A 22,778-nucleotide genomic window follows, 5' to 3' on the forward strand; every position below is an offset into this window, starting at 1 on the left:
CAGAAACAAAGGCAAAACCCCTTCCCCAACGTAGAACATATCCAGGTTTCCATTCTAAGGTCAGCACATCCTTGAAATAAACCAGTTGGTTTAGCTCAGGAGTTTTGTCTGTCGTCCAATGTCTCTCCGCAGCTGTTGTTCCTTTCTCATCAGCATTGAGAAAATTCAAGGTTAATAAAGCACTATGCAATCTATTTCTAGGAGTCATTGTTACCTGTTGCTGTTTATTTAGCATATCCTTTAAAGTTCGATTGGATCTTTCTATGACTGCTTGGCCTGTGGGTTGTGTGGTATACCTGTAACATGCTTTATATTGTAATAAGCAAAGAATTGTCTCATTTTATTGGAGACATATGCTGGGGCATTGTCTGTCTTAATTTGTACAGGTATTCCTATGATGGCCATAACTTCTAATAGGTGTGTAATCACAGAATCAGCCTTTTCAGAACTCATAGGGGTTGCCCATTGAAATCCTGAATAGGTGTCAATGGTATGATGTACATACTTTAATCTTCCAAATTCTGCAAAATGAAACACATCCATCTGCCAAATTTCATTTCTTTGTATACCTTTTGGATTGCTCCCTGCAGGTAATGGAAGTTGGTTATAGATGGAAAAAGTAGGACATTTTTTCACAATATCCTTAGCCTGTTGCCAAGTGATGGAGAAATCCTTCTTCAAACCTTTGCTATTTACATGGTATTTCTTATGAAATTCTGAAGCTTCTAGCACATTACCTATTAGTAACTGATCAATCTCATCATTACCTTGTGTTAGAGGTCCTGGCAGACCTGTATGGGATCTGATATGTGTTATATATATAGGGTGTTTCCTTTTTCTGATGATTTCCTGCAATTGTATGAATAATGAAGATAATTCTGTATTATCAGGAATAAATTCAGCAGTTTCAATATGTAAAACAACTCTCTGCATATTGAGAGTCAGTGACTATATTGAGGGGTTCTGTGAAGTCCATCAGTACCATAAGAATGGCATACAGTTCTGCCTTTTGTACAGAGCTGTATGGACTTTGTACCACTTTACTTAAGTCTCCTGATTTATATCCTGCTTTCCCTGATTTATTTGCATCAGTATAGAATGTGAGGACTCCAGAAATTGGCTTTTGTCGTACAATGTGAGGAAGGACCCATTCAGCCTTCTTTATGAATTCTATTCTCTTGCTTTTGGGATAGTGGTTGTTAATCTCTCCCAAAAAGTTACTGCAGGCTCTCTGCCAGTATTCATTATCTTTCCATAGTGATGAAATTTCTTCATTAGTTAAAGGTACTACAATTTCTGCTGGGTCCATTCCTGTCAACTGGCGAAGTCTTAGTTTACCTTTTTGAATCAAATCAGAGATCTTTTCTATATAAGTCTTTAATTTCTTATTTGGTTTACGTGGTAGGAATATCCATTCCAATATAATATCTTCCCTCTACATCAAAATACCTGTTGGGGAATGTCTGGAGGGGAATATGACAAGAATGCATTTAAGTTCTGCATCCACACAATCCACATGTGCTTCTCGAATTGTCTTTTCTACTAGAGCCAATTCCTTCTCATCTTCGGCTGATAATTCTCTTGGACTATTTAACTCTTTGTCCCCTTCTAGAGTATTAGCCAAATTTTGTAGTCCATCTTTGGGTATACCCAAAGATACCCAGTAAGTTGGAAATGCTTCCTAATAACTTTTGAAAATCATTAAGAGTCTTCAATCGATCTCTCCTTAGTTGTACCTTTTGGGGTCTAATTTTTTGTAGCTCTATCTTATATCCTAAGTAATTAATAGAATCTCCTCTTTGTATTTTTTCAGGAGCAATTTGCAGTCCCCAGCGAGGCAAAACTTTTTTTACTTCTTCAAACATGCTTTCTAATGTATCTAATTTTGGATCAGCTAATAGGATATCATCCATATAGTGATAAATTATAGATTGTGGAAACTTTACAGGAATTATCTCCAATGGTTTCTGCACAAAGTATTGGCACAAAGTAGGGCTGTTTAACATTCCCTGTGGGAGGACCTTCCATTGATATCTCTTGACTGGCTGAGAATTGTTATAATTAGGTACTGTGAAGGCAAATTTTTCTCTATCATTTTCTTGTAAGGGTATGGTAAAGAAACAGTCTTTTAAGTCAATAACTATTATAGGCCATTCTTTAGGTAGCAGAGAGGGCTAGAGCATCCCAGTCTGTAGGGAGCCCATTGGCTGAATTACTTTATTAATAGCTCTCAGATCTGTCAGCATTCTCCAGTTACCAGACTTTTTTTTAATAACAAATACAGGAGAATTCCAAGGGCTGGTAGATTCTTCAATGTTTTGAGCATTTAACTGCTCTTGAACCAGCTGTTCTAAAGCTTGTAGCTTCTCTTTTGTCAAAGGCCATTGTCCAACACAGACAGGTTTATTAGTTAGCCATTTTAAAGATAAGGCAGTTGGTACTTCTGAGAGTTCAGCAGCAGTCGTGCTCTGTTTGTGAATAGCCTGAATAGTTGGTGACTGATTTTTATAGCATGTCATGATATTGTTCCTAGAAACATGCATTGGTCTGTATTCCTTTTCTGAAAGTGTAGGAATTTTAATCTGGGTATTCCACTGTTGTAACAGATCTCGGCCCCAAAGATTTACTGCTACATTTGCTACATATGGCTTCAGCCTTCCTCTCTGTCCTTCTGGCCCTATGCATTCAACCCATCTCGAACTCTGTTTTATCTGAGATAGGGTGCCAATCCCTAAAAGTTGGACATCTACCTCTTGAAGAGGCCAATTCGGATGCCATGATTTTGGTGTAATTATAGTCACATCTGCACCTGTGTCTACCAGGCCCTCCAGAACCAGGCCATTAATTCGAATTCTAAGCTTTGGTCTTTGTTCATTTACGTAAGTCTGCCAAAATATTTGTTTTATAGTGTTCTTTGTAAACTGTGATCCACCTATCAGAGCTGTTTTATCATCCATTGCAGTATCGGTTTTTACATTAGGCATTGGTTTATTCAGTTGTCCTGAAGAGGAATTTCTTCCACAGTGGCTGGGAATGTTCATACTACATTTGATTTGGGGGCCTGCAAGAGGCCCCCTGAGGCGTTTCCCGCCAGTAAAGGGTTGCCTCGTATATCTATTTTTGATCTGTACTCACTGCTCCAATGTCAGCCTTTGCCACACCTTCTACATAATCCAGGAGGTGGTTGGGGTCTCCTGTTTAGGCTATTCCTAAAAGGAGTATTACTTCTAGGAGTACCCCACGTATAGTTTTTACTTATATGACCTGGTGTACCACATTTAAAACATTTGGTAACACGGGGCCTTCTTTCACCTCTGGGATTTGTCTCTCCTATCCAAGCCTCATTACTGTAGTTACGAGACTCAACACCATTAGTATACTGAATCCATTCTTCCAAAGGAGCTGATCTGATCTTTAATGGTGTAAGTATTCTTCTGCATTCTGTATTAGCATTGTCGAATGCCAAGGACTCAGTTAATACTTTTCTTAATTCTTTATCTGATACAGCTTTTGTTATAGCTGTGTTCAGCTATAACAAATCGGTGAAGGGTTCATGAGGTCCCTGAAATACCTTTGTGTATACCTCAGTTGGTTTTCCAGGTTCTGGAATTTTTTCCCAAGCATTTAGAGCTGCTGTACGGCATAGGGATATTGTATGCTCATCATAAATGGCTTGTACATTCCTGTCAGCGAAACATCCCTCACCAAGTATTTGATCTTGGGAGATCACAAAACCTCTGATTATACCTTGTTGTTCTAAAATTTTTGCCTCTTTTCTCAACCAGCTTTTCCACTGTAGCTGCTGGCTATATTCTAGAACAGCTGAAATTAACTGATGCCAGTCATTTGGGATGATTCTATGTGAGGTAGACCATGAGTTTAACATCTGTCTTACGTATGTGGAGTGTATCCCATAGGTAACTACTGCTTCCTTTATATTTTTAAAGTCCCTTGTTGAAATTGGTTGTAATGTATATGTATTATATGGCTTGGGGTGTGTGTCATCTGCTGGCTTCTCATGGATGATAACAGGATAAGCCATTGTGTGAGAGCCATTTGGAGATGTTACAACCTCTATGGTCTTGCCCTTCTGCTTATTAGGTCCCTTGTCATGTTTACTGAGAGTTTCTTCTAAGGCTTGCAAACGAGCACCTAGGGTCTGTTCTAGGGAGTGAACCTCCTCTCTGGCAAGGGACTCCAGATTTCTCATGGAATCATAGAAGTTTTTATGTTCCTCAGAAACACATGATTCCATGGACCTTATCTTATCAATTAATGATAATCTTTCTTCCTTATATAGTGTCTGGAGAGTTAGTGTTCTGTCCATTAAATATTCACATTTATTATCAATAAGATCAATTTTTGGTACAAGCCTGCTTTGTAAATCCTGATCAGCAGATTCCAGTGAAAGAATCTTTTTCTGTATGCTTTCATTGCTATCTCTTAAAGCAGATTCCAGAGAGAGAGAATCTTTTTCTGTAAGCCTTCATTGCTATCTTTTAAAGTCTGTAAATCCTGGTTAGCAGATTCCAGAGAAAGAATCTTTTTCTGTAAGCCTTCATGCTATTTTTTAAATCCTGTATCAGTCCCAATAATGCCTCATCTTTGTTCTTGTTATTAAACCAGTGTTTGAACACTGTGTGAATTATTACAATGAATGACAAAATGGTACAGGCCAGATATGACTTAGGAAGGTCGTATATTTCCAGGAAGATGTCATTCATCATACAGGCAAAAAGGTTTTCAAATTCTTGTGAGGTAATGTTGTCAGCCATATTACAAGAATTACTCAAAATTTGTTAGTCAATTTTAAGGTGTAAAATTATCAGGTACTTTTACTTGAAACAATATGCTTACCTTTCATGGTTTTCGAGGGTGTAGTAGCACTTTTCAGCCAGCAGGTGGCGTTGGTACAGCTCCATAGCAGGGCCTGCTGGTGATCTTGGCTGACTGAAGCTCCCTGGAGTCAAGATGGCGGCACTCAGGAAACCGGGGAGTGCCTCTTTCGCTGGTCTCGGGGCTAAGCTGGGGAACTGAGACCGGACTAGCTGCTCCCTTTTTCGGGAATGGAACCGTGTAGGCGTTCCCTGGTTATATGGAACTTTGCAGGCGGGTTTAGGTACCCGCTAGCCGGGGAGGAGGCTGAGGGTGGGAGCCACCCAGGCCTTTGGAATTTGCCCCATGTTGGGCGCCAGATATTGGTGAAATTATTAAGGCCACTCCACGTAGTTAAAAGGAGATTTATTTAATGGTGTAACTTACAAGTTAAGGGATAGGTAAGTCGCGGGGTCTGGGGAAGGTGTATCGCAGTCCAGCAGTGTTCTCTGGAGCTCTGCTTGACCCACCTTCACCGTCCAAGGTCCCGGAACCGAGTGAGTGCACCGCCCATCCAGATCTCAGGTCTCCAGGCGCCTCCCTTGGCTCCGCCTTGTAGGCGTGACAGTTGCCGAAGTCTCATTGGGGGTTGGAACTTCCAGATCAAAGCTGGAATGGCTACCCACTACAGTTGCGTACCTCTCTCCTTGCATCACAGTTGCTTGCTTTGACACATGGTGTTTTCTTCCTCCAATGTACTTCTAATAAAAACCCAGACGTTTATACATATACATAGTTATTTAGACATTTTATAGATATATATAAAACAGGGTGTTGACGTTGTCTTAGAACCAAAGACTGTTTCCACTGGCCAGCAGTGGGACAAAACATGCAACATTTGAGCCACATTAACAAGTTTTCCCAGTGTTACCAAAATGTCTGGTTTTTCTAAAAGCTCAGGTCGTGCACGGTATTCGGCTGTTGTTTCTCTTCAGTTCAGTTCAGAAATGCACCTGCCTTTGTCTCCCAGGACCTTGGCATTTCTTAAGAGTAAAGACTTGGGTTTTTGATAGACTTTTCCTTAATTTTGTTGTACCTGATTATCCCCACCAAATTAGGTAGAGTGGTGTGTGCTTCTTATCACATCACTTCTCTTTGTCATCTGATTTTCAGGCAGTGTCTGGGAAAGCTGCATCCACCGAGGCCCCTGAGAAGGTGGTGCAGTTAGAAGTCTGAATGGCTGGAGCTAGGGCCCTGCACCACTTTTTCTCATTGTCTCTTGCTTTTTGAAAATAAAGTCTTTAATGGTTTGGGGTTGTTGTATTTATTATTACTATTATATTATTTGAAGTAGAGACTCTGTATGACTCAGACTGTCCTGGAGCTCTTGATATTCCTGCCTCTGCCTCCAATGTGCTGAGTATACAGACATGTCCCATCTGCCTGGCTTTTATGGTTTATAATGTACTATTTGTGGGAAGGCCACAGTCATACACTTACAGGGCTTTCAGTTTCTTCTATGTTTTGGTAAATAAACGTTGATCCTTTTTAAAATTTCCTTGACAGGCCAGTTTCTAGTCTCTTGACTCCCCAATACCCTGTCCTTCATTTCTGGTACCTTGTCTGTCTTAGTTAGGTTTTTATTGCTGTGAAGAGACACCATGACCATGGCAACTCTTATAAAGGAAACATTTAATTGTGGTGGTTCGCTTACATTTCAGAGGTTCAGTCCATCATGATGGGGAGCATGGTGGCATGCAAACAGGCATGGTGCTGGAGAAATGGCTGAGAGTTCTACATCTTGCAGGCAATAGGAAGTTGACTGACTGTCACACTGAGTGAAGCGTAAGAAAAAGACCTCAAAGCCCACCCCCACAGCGACACACTTCTAACAGAAGGTGTGGCCCAGAATAAAGGTGTGTCATCCAGCCTCCTCCAACAAAACCACACTTCCTCCAACAAGGAAGCTTATGGGGGCCAAGTATACATGTAAACTACCACACTGTCTTTCAGCTGTGGTGCCTCCTTCTTCGTGGGTTCCTAGCCCTATCCAAATCCCTGAGTTTGCAGTAGTTTGTGGTGACTTCTTATCAGTAGTGTGAGTGTCTTTTGATTGATTTCTTACATCATTGTCTCTAGTCTTCAGTAATCAGCCTGTTGTGAGTCATTGGCTTCCATTCTCAGTCCCACGAGGGGTTATTTCTGGCCATGTTTCAGATGAGGAAGCAGAGCTCAGCAGCTAGTTAAACCAGAGGAACAGAACCAACTCTACACACTTCCTAAGCATGTCTTCTATCTCCCATACCCTCCTCTGACTGAAGCTTTAACACCACCCTTCCCACCCCACCCACAGGAGCCAGTGGGCTTTGTGAGGCTCAGAAGAGCCCAGAGTATACTAGTTTGATGGTGGCTCTCCAAGTCTCAGTCTGGACCAGTCTATGGAGTTCATCAAGGTTGAGCCTACTAGGCCTGGGCTGAGTCAAACAGTCTCCATTCATGAAAGAGAATGGCGACAGCTTTCTCCTCTTAGACTTTGTATGCCAGGTGCCCTGCTAAAACCTTGCCTCAGGCCCTCACAACAACCCAACAAAGATGGGTCTAATGGGCCTGACTAGAATCCTACCCAGGGTATAAGCTGGCTACTGACCTTCTCTCTGCTGCAGTCAGGCAGGCCTCTCACTTTGAATGTTGGCTGGTCACTGCCACCAGTTTCCCTGTGCTGTGAAGAATCACAATGTGAACTCATATGTCAGTATATTGTTAGAGTTAAATATATTGCCAATAATATACAATAATCATATATATTATCAGACTACAGACCATTTGTCTCACCCATCATCTCATCAGTGTTTATTTGGCCAATAATTTTTTTGTGGAGGGAGTGGGGATGGGTCTCTTGGAGCTTAGGCTGGCTTCAGACTTCTACTCCTGCCTCCTGAGTGCTGGAATTATAGGTAAGTGCCAGCATACCCAGTTTTTATGTGATGCTGAGTGTTGAACTCAGGGCCTTGTGCATGTTAGGTAAGAACTTTATCAATCAATTGAGCTATACCCCCAGCCTATCACTTATTTGATTTGTTGCTAGTGGGTAAAGCTGGAAAAGGCATAAGCCCAAGTGTTCAGACAGGCAGACAACTGGAGTCTTGGAGGTAAAAAGGGAAGAAGAGAGACATGGTGCTTATGGGGTCCTGGTGTTCCCTCTGCAAGGTTCTTCCATCCCTTGTGTATGTTCTTTCTAATTGTACTGTGTCTCAGACAACACATAACTGCAGCTTCATCTTGACTTGCAGCCAAAGTGATTATTCACCAGACACTTAGTGTCTTGGAAGACATTGTGGAGAATATCTCTGGGGAATCCACCAAGTCTCGACAGATCTGTTACCAGTCACTGCAGGAATCTGTTCAGGTCTCCTTGGCCCTCTTTCCAGCTTTTATCCATCAGTCAGGTAAGAATTGGCTCAGAGGCCTGCCTCATGGATGGATGGTGTTCAGAATACCCACTTACAGCTGTAGAACATGCCAGGTCAGAGCAAGTCAGCCTGGACTTTGCTCAGTGAAGGGAAGCATATAGACAAAGGCAAAGGTGTACTGTCATTGGAGAGTCTGGAAAGGTGAGCAGAGCTGATGTGGTTTTCTTAAGCTGTTGTCAGTGTTACTATCACTGACCAATACTGCTCTGTCACTCTGAATGTACCTGTCTGGCTCTGCTGAGAGCATTTACAGTGGACTTGTCAGTGTTAGACAGCATGGGCTTTGTAGCTTAGATGCAATGACAGCATCTTGTAAGCACATGATGTGTGGTAAGAACCAAAATGTCCCATGCAAGACGAGATCTGGATATGATGAGATCTAGATATGAAACCACACTAACCAGAATCAATAAATTCATTTAGTACCCCAGGGCAGTGTGACCTGAGTGCTACATCATTATCTACTTTTAGCCACTTAACCTTGACCTACTACAGGGATGATTGGTCTTAGAGAGAAATGCCAAGGCATTCAGGTGTTGACCCAGTTGGATAATTTCTTGGATGTGAGCACAAAGTGGTTCATTTTCAGTGAGAATGCTGACCATGCTGGATGCAGGACAATACACTGGGCTTCAAGATGAGACAACTCCATTTCCTGCTGTGAGCAATCAAGCAGCCATTCCTAGGAGCTGAGCTGTGTTCTCAGCAGGCTCTTAATCATTTTCCACTTCCGTCATTGGCTCTAATGGTATTGGGGACACTTCTTCAGTGGGACGCATTAGAGAGAGGTGACAGTGCAGAGTGATGAGGCACGGCTGCGTTGGTCCCTGTGCGCACGCAAGGTGTTGACCATTGGCTTTGTCCTTCATTCAGATGTGACTGATGAGATGCTGAGCTTCTTCCTCACCTTGTTTCGAGGCCTTAGAGTACAGATGGGTGTGCCTTTCACAGAGCAGATCATACAGACTTTCCTCAACATGTTTACCAGGTAACCATACACCTGCTGCCCAGGCCTTTCAGATCCCAGGAGCAAGCCTGGCTGCAAAATGCATTGCTTGTCCTCTGGTTCCAGAAGAATCAGTTGTTGAGTTATCTGTGGCTTTCTCTTGCCTGTAGAGAACAATTGGCTGAGAGCATCCTCCATGAAGGCAGCACTGGCTGCCGGGTGGTGGAAAAGTTCCTGAAGATCCTGCAGGTGGTGGTGCAGGAGCCTGGCCAGGTGTTCAAGCCCTTCCTCCCCAGCATTATTGCGCTGTGCATGGAGCAGGTGTACCCCATCATTGCTGAGGTAGGTGGGGCCAGGGAGGTCTTTGTGCTGCCTCTTTACTAGGAGGGAGGGAAAGCACCTTGTGTTTAGATCTCGTTTGTGAGTTCTTTCAGTACTCTTGTAAGTAATTTTTGGGGTCCCTCCTCCCTCCAAGAAAAGAACACATTGTGCATACACATACATAAAAAAAATGAATACTTAATAAAAAGAATAAATGTCTCTGGATACTTAGGACTTTTAAATGCTCGTAACTCACAGCTGGAGAGATGGCTCACCATTAGTGCACACTGCTCTTCCAGAGGACCTTTCTTTCTCTCCCTCTCCTGTAAATAGTCTTTTGCTAAAAGCAAGTTCTTTGTGACAATTCAGGTAGAACTTTTCGTGGTCTGGGAAAGTGACAGACACTAACTACATAGCAAGACCCAAAGGAAGTACAGATGCAGCTTGAATGTTACTGCAGTGGTTAGGGAAATAGGAGCTGATCTTGTAGCTGTCCCCACAACCAAAGTCTAGGGCACTGGGTCCTAAACACACATGGCTGTATAGCTGACAGTCAGAATTCTACAGCAGTGTTGGCAATAATGTGGCTTGTGTGCTCACTGGTAACTTGGACATTTGGGTTTGAGTTAGGAAATCATGCTTCAATGAGTGACCCTCTACTCTCTCAGAATCCTGATGCTGGCTACAGGAAAAGGAGCCGCACCCAGGCAGCAATTAGTGCAGCCTGTTGCCTCCATGGGGAGGCCTTTAGATTTCTCAGGTTCCTAAGTGCTCTTCAGAGTTGCCTCTCTTGGGTAGCAGCACTGCTTTTAGGGCATCTTGCTTTTGTTAGTCTCTCAGGTTGCTTAAAGCTAGCATGCTAGCCATGCTAACCGTTTCCATCCTGGGAGAGGGATCAACCCAACCTGGAAGATTAAAAACAATCCAACTGGCTAGTTCCTGAATAGAAAAATCACATTTTCATTGTCTTTGCCCTTGTGTCCCTTCTTCCTAGTGTTTAAAGCTGAGTGATTCATTAGAAAGAGCCTCCTGGCACTCATCTGAATGTTGTCTCATGTGTCTCTTGAAGCACTCCTGGGTGAACTGCCCCCTGCAAGGACTCAGGGCCTTCTGCATGGGAAGTGGCAGAAGTGTGGGTAGAACATTGAATACTAGCTACTATCTGGTGCCTCTTAGACTTCTGTGGTGGCCTACACTGGCTAAGAGGCCCCCAAGCTACATGAAAGAAAGTGTAGTGCCATGTGGCTGTCTCTACAGCGCCCATCACCTGACGTGAAGGCTGAGCTGTTTGAGCTCCTCTTTCGAACGCTCCATCACAACTGGCGGTACTTCTTCAAGTCTACTGTCCTGGCTAGCGTGCAGAGGGGCATTGCTGAGGAGCAGATGGAGAATGAACCCCAGTTCAGTGCCATCATGCAGGTAAGGTAGAGGGCTTGCCTGTGAAGCTGCAATGTGTCCTGAGAGCAAGTGGGCCTTGTTCTGGGTGCTGCCTGCATCCTTGGCCCATGTCCCTTGGGTTCTTCTCAGGTATGTGGCCCACTTCTTCCAACCTGGCCCTGCAGCAAGTGTGAGGCTGACACTGAGCTCTGCCCCTGTTAGTTTCTTGGGGCTTCAATATCTTCATCTGTAAAGTGGGGTCAGTACTGCTAGTTTCACAAACTAATTGTGTGATAAACAAGACAGTGTACACCAAGGACACAACACCAGTGGTTATGTGCTCCATGTCCATTCCCTTCATTTAAGAGCAGTGTAAGGAGGAATCTGTTGGGCATGGTGACATGTGTAGTTCCAGCCCTTGGAACACTTGAAGGCTGAGGCAGGGTGACAAGCTCTACCTGGTTCTTGCTTACAGGATACTTGGTGAGCCAGGAGTCTGGAGAGCCCAGCAGTCTGCATTTGGAAAGGGCACTCTGGCTCCAACCATGCTGCCCTGTCAGGGCTTCGGCTTAATGTAGTCTAGTGTTTGCTCCCCTAAGCTTTGTATATGTAGACTTCTTTGATTGAGGACTGGTTTCTCACTTGGGGCTTATAAAAGTTACTTTGAAAGAGTCTCATAGTTTGGCAGTTTCTTATAATGTTATATATGGCTGAGCATATGATCTAGCAGTCGACAGCATGTGTTCGCACCACCTGTACACAGATGCTTGTGTCTGTTTTCATGATTGCTCTAGACCCAAAACAGTCCAAATATTCACTAGCTGTGAATGGGTAAACCCAGTGGCAAAGAAGTAAAGAACATACTACTACAGTGGAGATGAACACACTCTGCTAGGTGAAAGAAGCCAGAAGAAAGGCTCTGCCCAGCCCCTGACCCGTCAGAGGGATGGAGAATCAGCAGTGGTTGCCAACACAGGAAAAGGATTGAGATAAAGCTAGTGTGAGGAGATATTGCAGGCCAAAGGAAATGTCTTACACCTTAATGGTGATGGTGCTCTGTTGACTCAAGTCCTACAGTGCCAGAGAGTTTCACTCCAGCTTCAGAGAGCTTGATGTTTAGGAGTAGATTCCACTGCTGCAGCAGTGATGACAAGATTCCTTGCATAGTCGTGCAGCCCTGGGATGGAGTAGCCACTTCCTGTAGCCTGCCAGCCTCCCTTGTCCCTGTGATCCCTTGGTACTGGAGTGGGGAATTTTGTGTCAGGGGTGTGTTTCAGTCTGCTCCTGAACTAGTAGTAGCTTTCCCTCCTAGACATTCCGAGGCAGTTTACAGATGTGCTGGTGCTCAGCCCCAACGTGTGCAGTGATTGAGAGAGAACCTCTGAGGACTTGTGGGTGCTAAGGAGCACGAGATTCCCTGTAGAGGATTGCCTGGGCAGGCAGGCAGGTAGGCAGGCAGGCAGGCAGGCAGGCAGGCTGTGCTGTCTGTTCAGATTGCTCAAGGATTTGACTAGTGTGGGTGTCTTGCTTCAAAGATGTGCTCTTGAAGAGATTCTAGAGCAGTGGTTCTCAATCTTCCTAACACTGTGACTCTCTAATACAGTCCTCATATTGTGGTGACCCCAACCATAAAATTATTTTCATTGCTACTTCATAACTGTAATTTTGCTACTGTTATGAATTGTAATATAGATATCTAATATGCAATCCTGTGGGGGTCATGACTCCCACACAGGTTGAGAACCACTGTTGTAGCGTTTTCTTTTAGAAGGTATAAATGAGACCAGACTAAGAATTGAGGCCCATGAGAAGACACAGGTGCCAAGACACCAGGGTTACATTGCAGAGGTCTGCCCTACTGGGCAGAGCTGAGACTGCTGCCTCCCCTAGCCATCCAGTGAGGAGCTGCATAGTGTTGGTTCTGACATAAGATAGAGGCCCTGGAGGATTGGGTTTCAGGAAATGTAAATGCTGCTTATTAAATAGTAGTCTTACTCCCCAGGCTTTTGGACAGTCCTTTCTTCAGCCTGACATCCACCTGTTCAAACAAAATCTCTTCTACTTGGAGACTCTGAACACCAAGCAGAAATTATACCACAAAGTAAGTGCCCTTCTCTCCTGGAAGTATTCCTCCTCATCTGAGAGTTCTGGGCCGAGTCTAACTCCCTTGAGTCTGCCTGGAGAGTATTTGGGGAACACACTAAGCCTAGGGTGACCCCAGTCTGAGTGAGCCTCCTGGCCCATGCTCCTGCTCCTCTGCTTGCAGAAGATCTTCCGGACCACTATGCTGTTCCAGTTTGTGAATGTGCTGCTCCAGGTCCTGGTTCATAAGTCTCATGACCTTCTACAAGAGGAGATTGGCATTGCCATTTACAACATGGCTTCTGTCGACTTTGATGGCTTCTTTGCAGCCTTTCTTCCAGAGTTCCTGACCAGCTGTGATGGTGTGGATGCCAATCAGAAAAATGTGCTGGGACGAAATTTCAAGATGGATCGGGTGAGGAGAAAAGGCCAAGCTATAAGGGAACACATGTGTGGGTTCTTGAGCCTGTTGTCTGATTAGTGAGGGGCCCATCTAGGTCTTGGCATGGTTGTACCCTCTGGTAGGTTATCATCAATACCTGGGTAACTTGATGCTGGGGTTGGGTGTAGAGGGCACACTCTTTCTCTGGGACTTGGCTCCTGTAACTCACATGTTCATTGTCTCAGCCACAGAGGTTACAGGACCCAGCAGGCAACACATTATCTTAACTTTTTTGTCCACATCTCCCACCCCGTCAACACACATCTCTGCCTCCTATGGGGCTTGCACTCTTGGTGGTCTAGAAGACACCATACTGTCCCTCTGCCCTGACTTTCAGGCAGGCTAAAAAGATTGGTACAGCTTTGGACCCCCAGAGATGGCCCTGTTGCTTGGCTGCCCTGGACTCTTCCTGTCTTTCTTCACAACCCAGCACTGGTGCAGCTCAGACTCCTCAAAGGACCCTCATAATATTCACCCTCTGTGCTACTGAGACCCCTAGGAGAAGTCACTTGGGGGTGATGGGGCAGCTGGGGTGCTGATGACTCTGGAGCCATTGCTGCTCAAGGCTGTCAAGCTCTGTATCGCCCCCTTTCTGCATCATGTGGCCATAGCCCTCTCCGATCTTTGCGTGGTATGCCATCTTTGGAACTTTGCAAAATAAAGTTCTTTGTTTTGTTTTGTTTTTTTTGAGGCAGGGCTTCTCTGTGTAGCTTTGGCTGTCCTGGAATTCGCTCTGTAGACCAGGGTGACCTCGAACTCACAGAGATCCGCCTGGCTCTGCCTCCCAAGTGCTGGGATTAAAGGCATGCGCCACTACTGCCCTGCCAAAATAAAGTTCTTTAGGACACTTTTTCTTCTTTGGAACAAGCACTGTTCCTCTTGTCCCCTTGGGTGGGGAATTGAGAACTTCTCTCTCCTGCTCTCTTGCTGTTCTTTACTTCTGTGCTGGGGCAGCCGTACATGCTGAAGCAGCCGTACATGCCGGGCTCAGGTTTCTGGCCATTCTGCCCGCTCTTTTGTCAAGTACCCTAGGGAAGCTTTCTTGGACTCACAGCTTTGCATTTTTGTATCTTAGAATTGTCCTTTTTGGGGGGATCTGTCTTTTTCTCTTTTAGCCACTTGAGTAGTTTTTCCTTAGTTTTCTCTTGACCAACTCCTACATCTCATGGTTGCTTTGCAGTGGCATCAGTATTAATGCAGTGGGTTCCAAATCTAGTTGCTCAGTAGACTCCTGGGATGCGTATGGAAAATGGATAGTTGGCTCCACTGAGGGAGTTTCTTTGGTGTTTAGGAGCTGCTGATTGAAAAGATGCCACTTGGTCGGTTTTTGGCTTGGTTTGGTTTGGGTATTCTGAGATGAGGCCTTTGCTGGACTTGATTTGTGATCCCCCTTCCTCTGCCTCTTCTATGTAAGTGCCATCCAACCCTTCCCTCTCTGCACAGGGTCTTTCTTTGGTCTGAAACTTACTGTATAGATCAGGCTGGCCTCAAACTCATAGAGATCCTCCTGCCTCTGCCTCCTGAGTGCTGGGGTTAAAGGTGAACACTCTCAGGCCCTGTGCCCTGTACTGTTCTTCAAGATGAAATGAGTCACACTTTCCATGTTGTCATCTACTCAGTTACCTGCTGCCAGGCACAGTCCCTGCTTCCACGAAGCCTTTTGTTGAAGACAGGCTGCATAGTGTGTTTTGTTTTGTTGAGCATGCTGTTACTGGCACTTCCTGCTCTTCCATTCACCGTCTGAAGAGCAACTTAACTATTAGCTTCATTTTGTAGATGGCCTAGACTTAGTAGTTACTGAACTTGGAAGTAGTAGAGATGTGGAACAGGATCTTAGCTGAGTGTGTGGTTGAGAGTAGGCAGCATGATTGATCTAAGGCAAGACAGGCGGGGTCTTTGGTGATGGGGACAGGTGTGAGCTGAGTTCCATCAAGGAAGAAAGTGAGAGAGATAGAACTATCAGCTACTGAGGTGACTGAGTTTTATGGGGATCGCCTTGGTAGCTAAGGCAGGGTGCCAGTTATATCTGTGACAGCATTGTGTATATTGTTGACACTCTTCACATTGGGACCTGCACAGCAGACCCCCAGTTACACCACACTAAGCAATGTGGGAAGCAGTGAACATGATAATGTTCAGGGTTCAAGCTGTGAGGGACTCCCGATTTCAGCATCTGGGTGCCTTCCCAATTGCTGTTGCTCCCAGCAGGACAGCTCTGGGGCCAGGCAGTGTGTGTTCTTCAGCTCAGATGTCCTTTAACTTGTAGGGACTAGTGGAACTCCTGCAGGAAGGACTCTGTGATGTGGGTCATCAAGACTGGCCTAGGGGAAGGAGAGGGCAGAGGAGCAGCCAGGCTGGTGTTGTGACTCTTCCCTCCCTCCCTGTCTGACCTGCAAGACCCTGCATTGCAGGCTGTGGTACAGGTCTGAATTGCTTACAGCAGAGCCTGGCCTGTGGAGCCCTGAAGAAGGATTTTTGCATGTACCCTCCACCCAACCTTGTACCTTGCCTGGGACTTGGAATCTTATTAAATGTTTGCATGGAACCAAAAGCACAGGTGTGGGGACAGCTGATGAGTTTGGTGGGTGGGTAGCCTAGACTATTAGGGTTGGGTGGACCTTCAAGAGCCAGGCCTCAGCTTTGCCCTGCCTTTCAGGACCTGCCCTCGTTCACCCAGAATGTGCACAGGCTGGTAAATGACCTACGTTACTACCGACTCTGCAACGACAGCCTGCCCCCTGGCACTGTGAAGCTCTAGGAGTGCCTGCTTGCCTTCCTGGCTGCTCACTGCCCCAGGGACGTGCCTGCTGCCACCGCCACCTACACCACCTGCACCTGTGCCACGGAAGTCTGTGACAAGCCTTGGCCACTCTCTGGATGGTCATGCCCTGAGCAAGTGGCCTGCCTTTGCCCTCTCCTGCTGCCACCAACACAGCAGGCCTTGGGGTCCATTTGACACTGGTAGAGTTTCCAGGCATTTGGAGCAAACAGAGGGTCATGTGGCCGGATGCCAGGAAGGCACCCAGAGGTCCCACAGCGTGGTCCATGCAGATCATGTGTCTATCAGTCCTGAGTCCGAATCGCCAAGGACCGCTTACAACAGTGCCACCTTCTCACCATTCCACCTCCCCACCCTCCTGGCCGGCCAGCCCAGGAGAAATTCGACAGCAGAACTATTTCTGTCGAGCCTCCTGCCCTCCGATTGCCTTGAAGTCTCTGCTCTTTGTCAGAGATTCGTGAAGACTCGCATTTTTTTGTTCTTGTTTTCTCATCATTCCATTGTGATACTAAGAAGCTTAATGGATAAATAAAATGCTTAAGTTGTTGTTATAGAATTATTAGTTATGGAGCATCTTTCCACCTGAGCTCCTTAAGGCCAGTATCCAGTTGGTCACCATGGAACCAACAGTGGACCTCTGTGTGGTGCTGAGGCCCATGTTGTCTTGGGAGAACAGTGAGAGGGGGCCCAACTGCTATGGACTTCGGGATAACATCTTCCTCAAACTACCCAAAGAAGCATGCGCAAGGCTTGGGGAGCTAGCTGTTCTCCATGACAGTGACCCTGTGGTAGAGGCAGGCATGCATCCTGAGCCTGTCTTGCTGCCAAACCCATAACCCTTTCTTCCGGCCCTGCACCTCCAGGTGGTAAGCCCAAGCTCTGGCTCCTTCCTTCCAGAGAGTCGATCCCCTCTGGAGATACCCAGTCAGAGTTATCCCTCAGGGAACAGGCTTCACCTGAGGTGCTGAGAGGGCAAGGTCTGTATGGGTCAGTGTAGAAAGAGACAGCTGTGAGCCCTGGTGGGAGGAGACTAGTTTCTGGTGTGTCTGGGAGTTTGGGACCTTGCCCCGACATCCCTATATGGAAACCCCTGGTCCTAAGATCAAAAAAATTTCTGTTCCTATGGCATGAGTCAGTAGCTGGATCAGGTTAAAATACACACCTGCCCGGGAAGATTTACTTATGAGTGTAAGGTCAGAGTTTCTGAGAAATTGGGGCAGTGGTGGTTTTATAAACTGTGCTATTTTATGAATTGCTTTTTATACACTATTGTAGTATGATCATTCCTCATCAAAGTTCTACAAAACATGCTTGTCACAGTAGGTGGTGCTTTATCACAGGGATTGCCATTGCTATAATTTTTTTTTTTTATAAAAATACTGAGTGTGTATGATGTGTGTGCATGCATATGTACCATGGTACATATGTGGAGAGAGATCAGAGGACAGCTCTGTGGGGTCCTTCTCTCCTGTCATCTATGGGGATCTTGGGGTTGGTGCTCAGGTCATTAGTCTTGCAGCCTTTACCTGCTCAGCCACCTTCACGGGCCGTCTGAAGTTTTTATTTCTGGTGGCCCCACTGTCTCTGTAACATACACCAGGGTGCTTGTGCTGGTTCTTGATGGTTGTCAACTTGATTATAAAGGGAGAAGTGCCCAGGAAATTTTTAAAACACACTGGATTATCTTAGAGGATGACCTTCTCAGTATAGTGGTACCAGGCCCTAGGCTGGGTACCCTGATGTGGTTAGAGGAAGGAGGAGGAGACAGTTCAACCATTCTCCTCTTTCGGCTTCCTGTCACTATGAGGTGAGCAGCTCTGCTGTGCATACCTGAAGCCATACTATTCTGCCTCACACAGGCCCAGAGCCCCATAGGAAGCAGGCCAGGAGCAGGAAACTTTGAGGCTCTGAGGTCTTTTTTGGTTGTTTTTCTTGGTTGTTTTCCAGAGCTCTGTGAAGTGTACCTGGTGTGTTTCCATCAGTTAAGTTCTGACACAGAATTACTGGGACAAACCCTTTGAGGCTCACAGTTGCTATCGCAGGACCAGCTTCTTGTTGGAAGGATAGAAGGTAGACTTTAGAGTTGCAGGTGTCTGCATAGAAGGCTCCTGGGCCACTGCAAACCGGACATGTGGGTCTTGGTGACTCGGAACTCCTACTGAGACCCTCTGTACATCTGAACACTTCTTCTGGTGTCATCTATGTCATGCATGTCTGTGAGGCAGCTGACATGTATAGGACTCTGTGATGTGGGTCATCAAGACTGGCCTAGGGGAAGGAGAGGGCAGAGGATCGGCCAGGCTGGTGCTGTGACTCTTCCCTCCCTCCCTGTCTAACCTGCAAGACCCTGCATTGCAGGCTGTGGTACAGGTCTGAATTGCTTACAGCAGAGCCTGGCCTGTGGAGCCCTGAAGAAGGATTTTTGCATGTACCCTCCACCCAACCTTGTACCTTGCCTGGGACTTGGAATCTTATTAAATGTTTGCATGGAACCAAAAGCACAGGTGTGGGGACAGCTGATGAGTTTGGTGGGTGGGTAGCCTAGACTATTAGGGTCGGGTGGACCTTCAAGAGCCAGGCCTCAGCTTTGCCCTGCCTTTCAGGACCTGTGTGTAGGGACAGGAGCAGAAGCATCTAGTTGGCTCTTGGGACTTTCACAGAACTCTGATAGATGACTACTGGTTTATTGATGCTTTTCAAAGGCTTCTGTGAGCCAGGTGCTAGGCTGCATGAGAAGGCTCTAGAGGTCAGTGAGGTATAAGCAATATTGCCCAGGAACTCACGGACCAATGAGCAGACAGCTAACATTGCTCAAGGGATGAGGTGGAGCAGATGTATCAAGGACCAGGGCATGACTCATCACAGATATCATCTAAGTGGGTCCACAGAGTGGAACGGACCTCAGAGAGGTTGGAGAGGCAGACGGGTGACAGCATCTTAGCCTGAAAAGCAGGATAAAGCTGGGTGAAGATAATATGGTGAGCCAAGAAGCTTTGGTGGGGTCATGAATGAGTCTTGTTATCCCCTATCCCAACTAGGGAGTGATAAAAAAAAGACATTCTCAGTAGTAATTCTAGGACAGTGTTGGAAGACACAAGGACATGTCTGTCTGGTCATGGGAGACGAAATCCTAGCTGCCTCGGTGTCATCCAAAATAGACAGTGAGTCCCTTTTTGCTGCTAGAGCGTCGGGCCAGACAGAGGTGGGCTGTGCAGTGTACTGTGCATTCAGCATGTTGGTGAATGTGCTCTGGCCACTGAGTCTCATCTGACAGTGTCGGCTGCTCTGCCCTGTTCCCCTTTTCCAGTGCGAGCCCTCCTCTGCCCTCTCTGAACCCTCCTTGGTGCTCCTCACTCCACTCTGCCCCCCAGCACTGTGTCCTCTGGGTCATTGGTGGTATTCTCACTAAGAGAAGGTGGGGTGGGGGGTGGCCTGTGTTCCAAGACCTCTGCATGGTGCTTGGCCTGGAGCTAGGGCCTCAAACTGTTGAGTGGGCGAAGACTCACCTAAATAGAGCTTTCCCCACAGGAAGCAGCAGAGGGGCCTTCTGACTAATCCTCAGCATAATGAGACGGCCTTGGTGCAGCCGCCTCACCTTTCCGAGCTCCTCAGGGAGGGCGCTCAAGTGCAGCTCTTCACTGAAGGAGCTCCTGCTCAAGGGCTCTTCCTGTCTTCCTGCCTCTCAGCATTTAGAACTGCCTTTAAAAGGCTTGTTAATTAATTGGCTGGGCCCCTTGGAATTGGGGAGGGGCTGTTGATGGGCCTAGGAAAGCTAGCTCCAGAATCAGGTGTGGGCCCCCATGGGAGGGTCGTTCAAGTAGCGTGGGAGCTATAAAGTCAGTGATTTCAATGATATGGGCAGACATTTTGGAAATGGGTAGGTTTTCTTTTTAAAAATAAGCCTTGTTTCTTTTTCTCCTGTCTTCAGTATGGAAATATGTGTTTGCAGATGAAGGGGACAGAGGTGAGTCGCAGATCTTTGGCTTTGATCTGGAACTCGGTGATCTTCCTGCCTCAGCCTCGTGAGTCCTGGGGTTACAGTTTTATGCCACCATGACTCCTCCCGGTGGCCCTTGACACAAACACACACATCACCAAGCCTTCTATTCTCGCCTCAAAGGAGAAGGAAAGAAACGAATCTTCTTACTACCCTCCCACAGGTGTTCTTCCAGCAGACCCCATTGCCGTCTACAGCTCTCCTGTCCTCTGGCAGAGACCAGAGCTGGATCCTGTTGTCATCCTTGGAGCTTGAAGTGGTATAGCTCCCATGTTGTAAGGCTGCCAGCCCACACCGTCTCCCCTGCTTGAATCCGTGAGCACTATGATGGGGTTGATTCCTGAACTCTGAGAGTGAGTCATGGTGACCTTGCTCCCATCTTCTGAAGGACAGAAGTGATTCAACATGTGTTCAGCATCTGTCTCCCATAGGCTTCTGTTATGGACTCCCCAAAGGCTCCACACCCTTACCCAGGGTCAGGGGTCAGCCTTTTGGAGATGCTTGCCTCCTGGGAGCCCCTGCCTACAGAGCAGAGTGCTTACAGAGGAGTAAACAGAAGCTTAGGAAGGGGAGTGATGTGCCCAAGGCCACACAGGCAGTCACTAGCTAAGCTTGAGTCATTCTGGACCCTCATTCTGAGTGCTATGCCAGCACGCACTGGCCTGTTTTCTCAGCCTCCCAGTTAAGGGCCTGAGATGTTCATCTGCTCTCGCCTGTTATTCACAGATGTCAACCTTGATTGAGGAAGCTGGGCTGTGCTGGGATGGGACTACACGCCCTGCCCTTTCCTTGTCTGGCTGGAGTGCCACTGGCTGATGCTTATGCAGGGCTCCCCTGCTAACACTGCAGGAGTTCCAGGGCTGGGCCTGGCTGAAGGAAAAACAGGAAGCAGGGAGCCCCTTTGGGCTCCAGTTTGGCCATGCCAGGTTTCATCCTGTTCTTGCTGGGCCACATCACCTCAAGTCATGGAGCCAGTGTGCACAAGGTGCCCCTGGCTTCCTAGTGCATGGCAGGGCTTCTTCCAGTTAGCTGCTGCTGCTTTCTTTGCTGACTCAGAGAGTGATTTGTAACTGACCCAGGCAGACTGTTGTAAGGAGAGGACTTGGCACAGTGTGGGGTCCCTAGGCCTCTTCTGCAGTTGAGTTGAACTTCCCTTTTGAAGTCAGCTGTGGGCATCTGACCTTGCATTTCCTCTCTCAACCAATGGCATGGGTCATAAAGTCAGCACTCACTCGCTACCCTCCATTTCCGGAGACTCTGGCCAGTACTAGATCAAGAACTAGGTATGGGCAGGGACAACAAATGACCCCTGGCCTCAGGAAGGAGTGATCACAGTAAGTATTCTACCATTGAGCCACATCCCCAACACAAGCCTAGTAAGATATGGTGGGCAGCCATATATATGGCATGTGCTCACTAATGGTCACATGAAGATGTCTGGGTTCCCCCAGAAGTCCACAGCTAGAGCACTGTTTGAGTAAGGTGGGTCCCAGCACAAGGAGCAGGCTTCCTGGGACCATATCTTGTCTTCTCTCTCCAAGTTCCAGGCCTCTCTCTCTGAAGATACTGAGGCACTTGGAAGCTTGGGGATACATACTGGTCTGGTTATAAGGCAGTCTCCAGCAGTTGTGAGTTCAAGTATAGACTCAGTTCTTTTCCAGGCCCTCAGCTCTAGGAAATGGTGCTAGTGCCCCAATCCATCTCAAAGCCATTCCAAGTAGAAATGATAGCCAGGATATTCCAAATGATGCTCCATCCAGCTGTGGCCACTGTGTAAGCACAATCCCAGTCTTGGTGACCTCAGGCAAGTCACTTAGGCCCAGTTATCAAATGTAAATTGGAATCAGGACAGTTCCTCTGAATGAGGTGGGAAGTGTATTTACTGGCTGCCATCATTGCTCAGTAAAATGGTCCTGTAAACCACAGCTGTTTTTGCTATAAGCTCAGGGCGTATAACTCACGGCCGGTGCTCTAGCTCTGGTCACCCTGCATCAGTCAAGGTGACCACGGGATTCAGGAGATTTGATCTTTTTTGTTGTTGTCTTAATGTGGTGGTAGTGGTGGTTTGCTTTCTCCAGTTAGGGTCGATATATCCTAAAGTATCTTCAAACTTCAAGGATGACCTTGAATTTAGTGATCCTCCAGCGTCCACCTCCCAAGTGCTGGGATTACAGGTATGTACCAACACGCCTGGTTTGTTCAGTGCTGAGGATGGAATCCAGCACTTAGTGCATGTGAGGCAAGCACTTTACCAGCCCCAGCAGATTCTTGGCCTGGAGAGACTGGAGTTGGCCTGAGTGAGGTGGCTGACCCCAAGGCAGGTGTTAAGAGAAGCCTGCTCTAGGCTGGACCCATAGGCTTATCTCTTGCCCACCAGACTTGGCACTTGTGAGAAGATGGTTTCCTGTTCTGAAAAAGTAGCTCAGGTATGCACAGCCTCACAGCCAGTGCTGCTGTCCTGATGGCTAGGCTTCAAAGGAGCCATGGTCGTCATGGCTGTGGGGTGAATGGATGTGGCAACTGGCCTTAGTGGCGCAGGGCCAGGCGGG

The 22,778-nt window shown here is 46.7% G+C and overlaps 1 protein-coding gene across 2 annotated transcripts in view; it reads left to right on the forward strand.

The window, feature by feature from the left end:
* Xpo6 (exportin 6) overlaps positions 1-16,788 on the forward strand; it is a 125,428-nt gene extending 108,640 nt beyond the window's left edge. For both annotated transcript variants that reach the window (XM_052714401.1, XM_052714402.1), the window contains 7 exons: positions 8,106-8,261; positions 9,159-9,273; positions 9,402-9,573; positions 10,810-10,971; positions 12,932-13,030; positions 13,196-13,426; positions 16,110-16,788. In XM_052714401.1, coding sequence (XP_052570361.1) covers positions 8,106-8,261; positions 9,159-9,273; positions 9,402-9,573; positions 10,810-10,971; positions 12,932-13,030; positions 13,196-13,426; positions 16,110-16,211 — 1,037 coding nt within the window. In that variant the 3' untranslated portion in view covers positions 16,212-16,788. The remainder of the gene's footprint in view (positions 1-8,105; positions 8,262-9,158; positions 9,274-9,401; positions 9,574-10,809; positions 10,972-12,931; positions 13,031-13,195; positions 13,427-16,109) is intronic.
* Positions 16,789-22,778: the final 5,990 nt, after the last annotated feature.

The sequence above is a fragment of the Peromyscus californicus genome, unplaced genomic scaffold (genome assembly GCF_007827085.1).
Source record: "Peromyscus californicus insignis strain IS unplaced genomic scaffold, ASM782708v3 Scaffold_4__1_contigs__length_199733344, whole genome shotgun sequence".
Taxonomy (NCBI): Eukaryota; Metazoa; Chordata; class Mammalia; order Rodentia; family Cricetidae; genus Peromyscus; species Peromyscus californicus.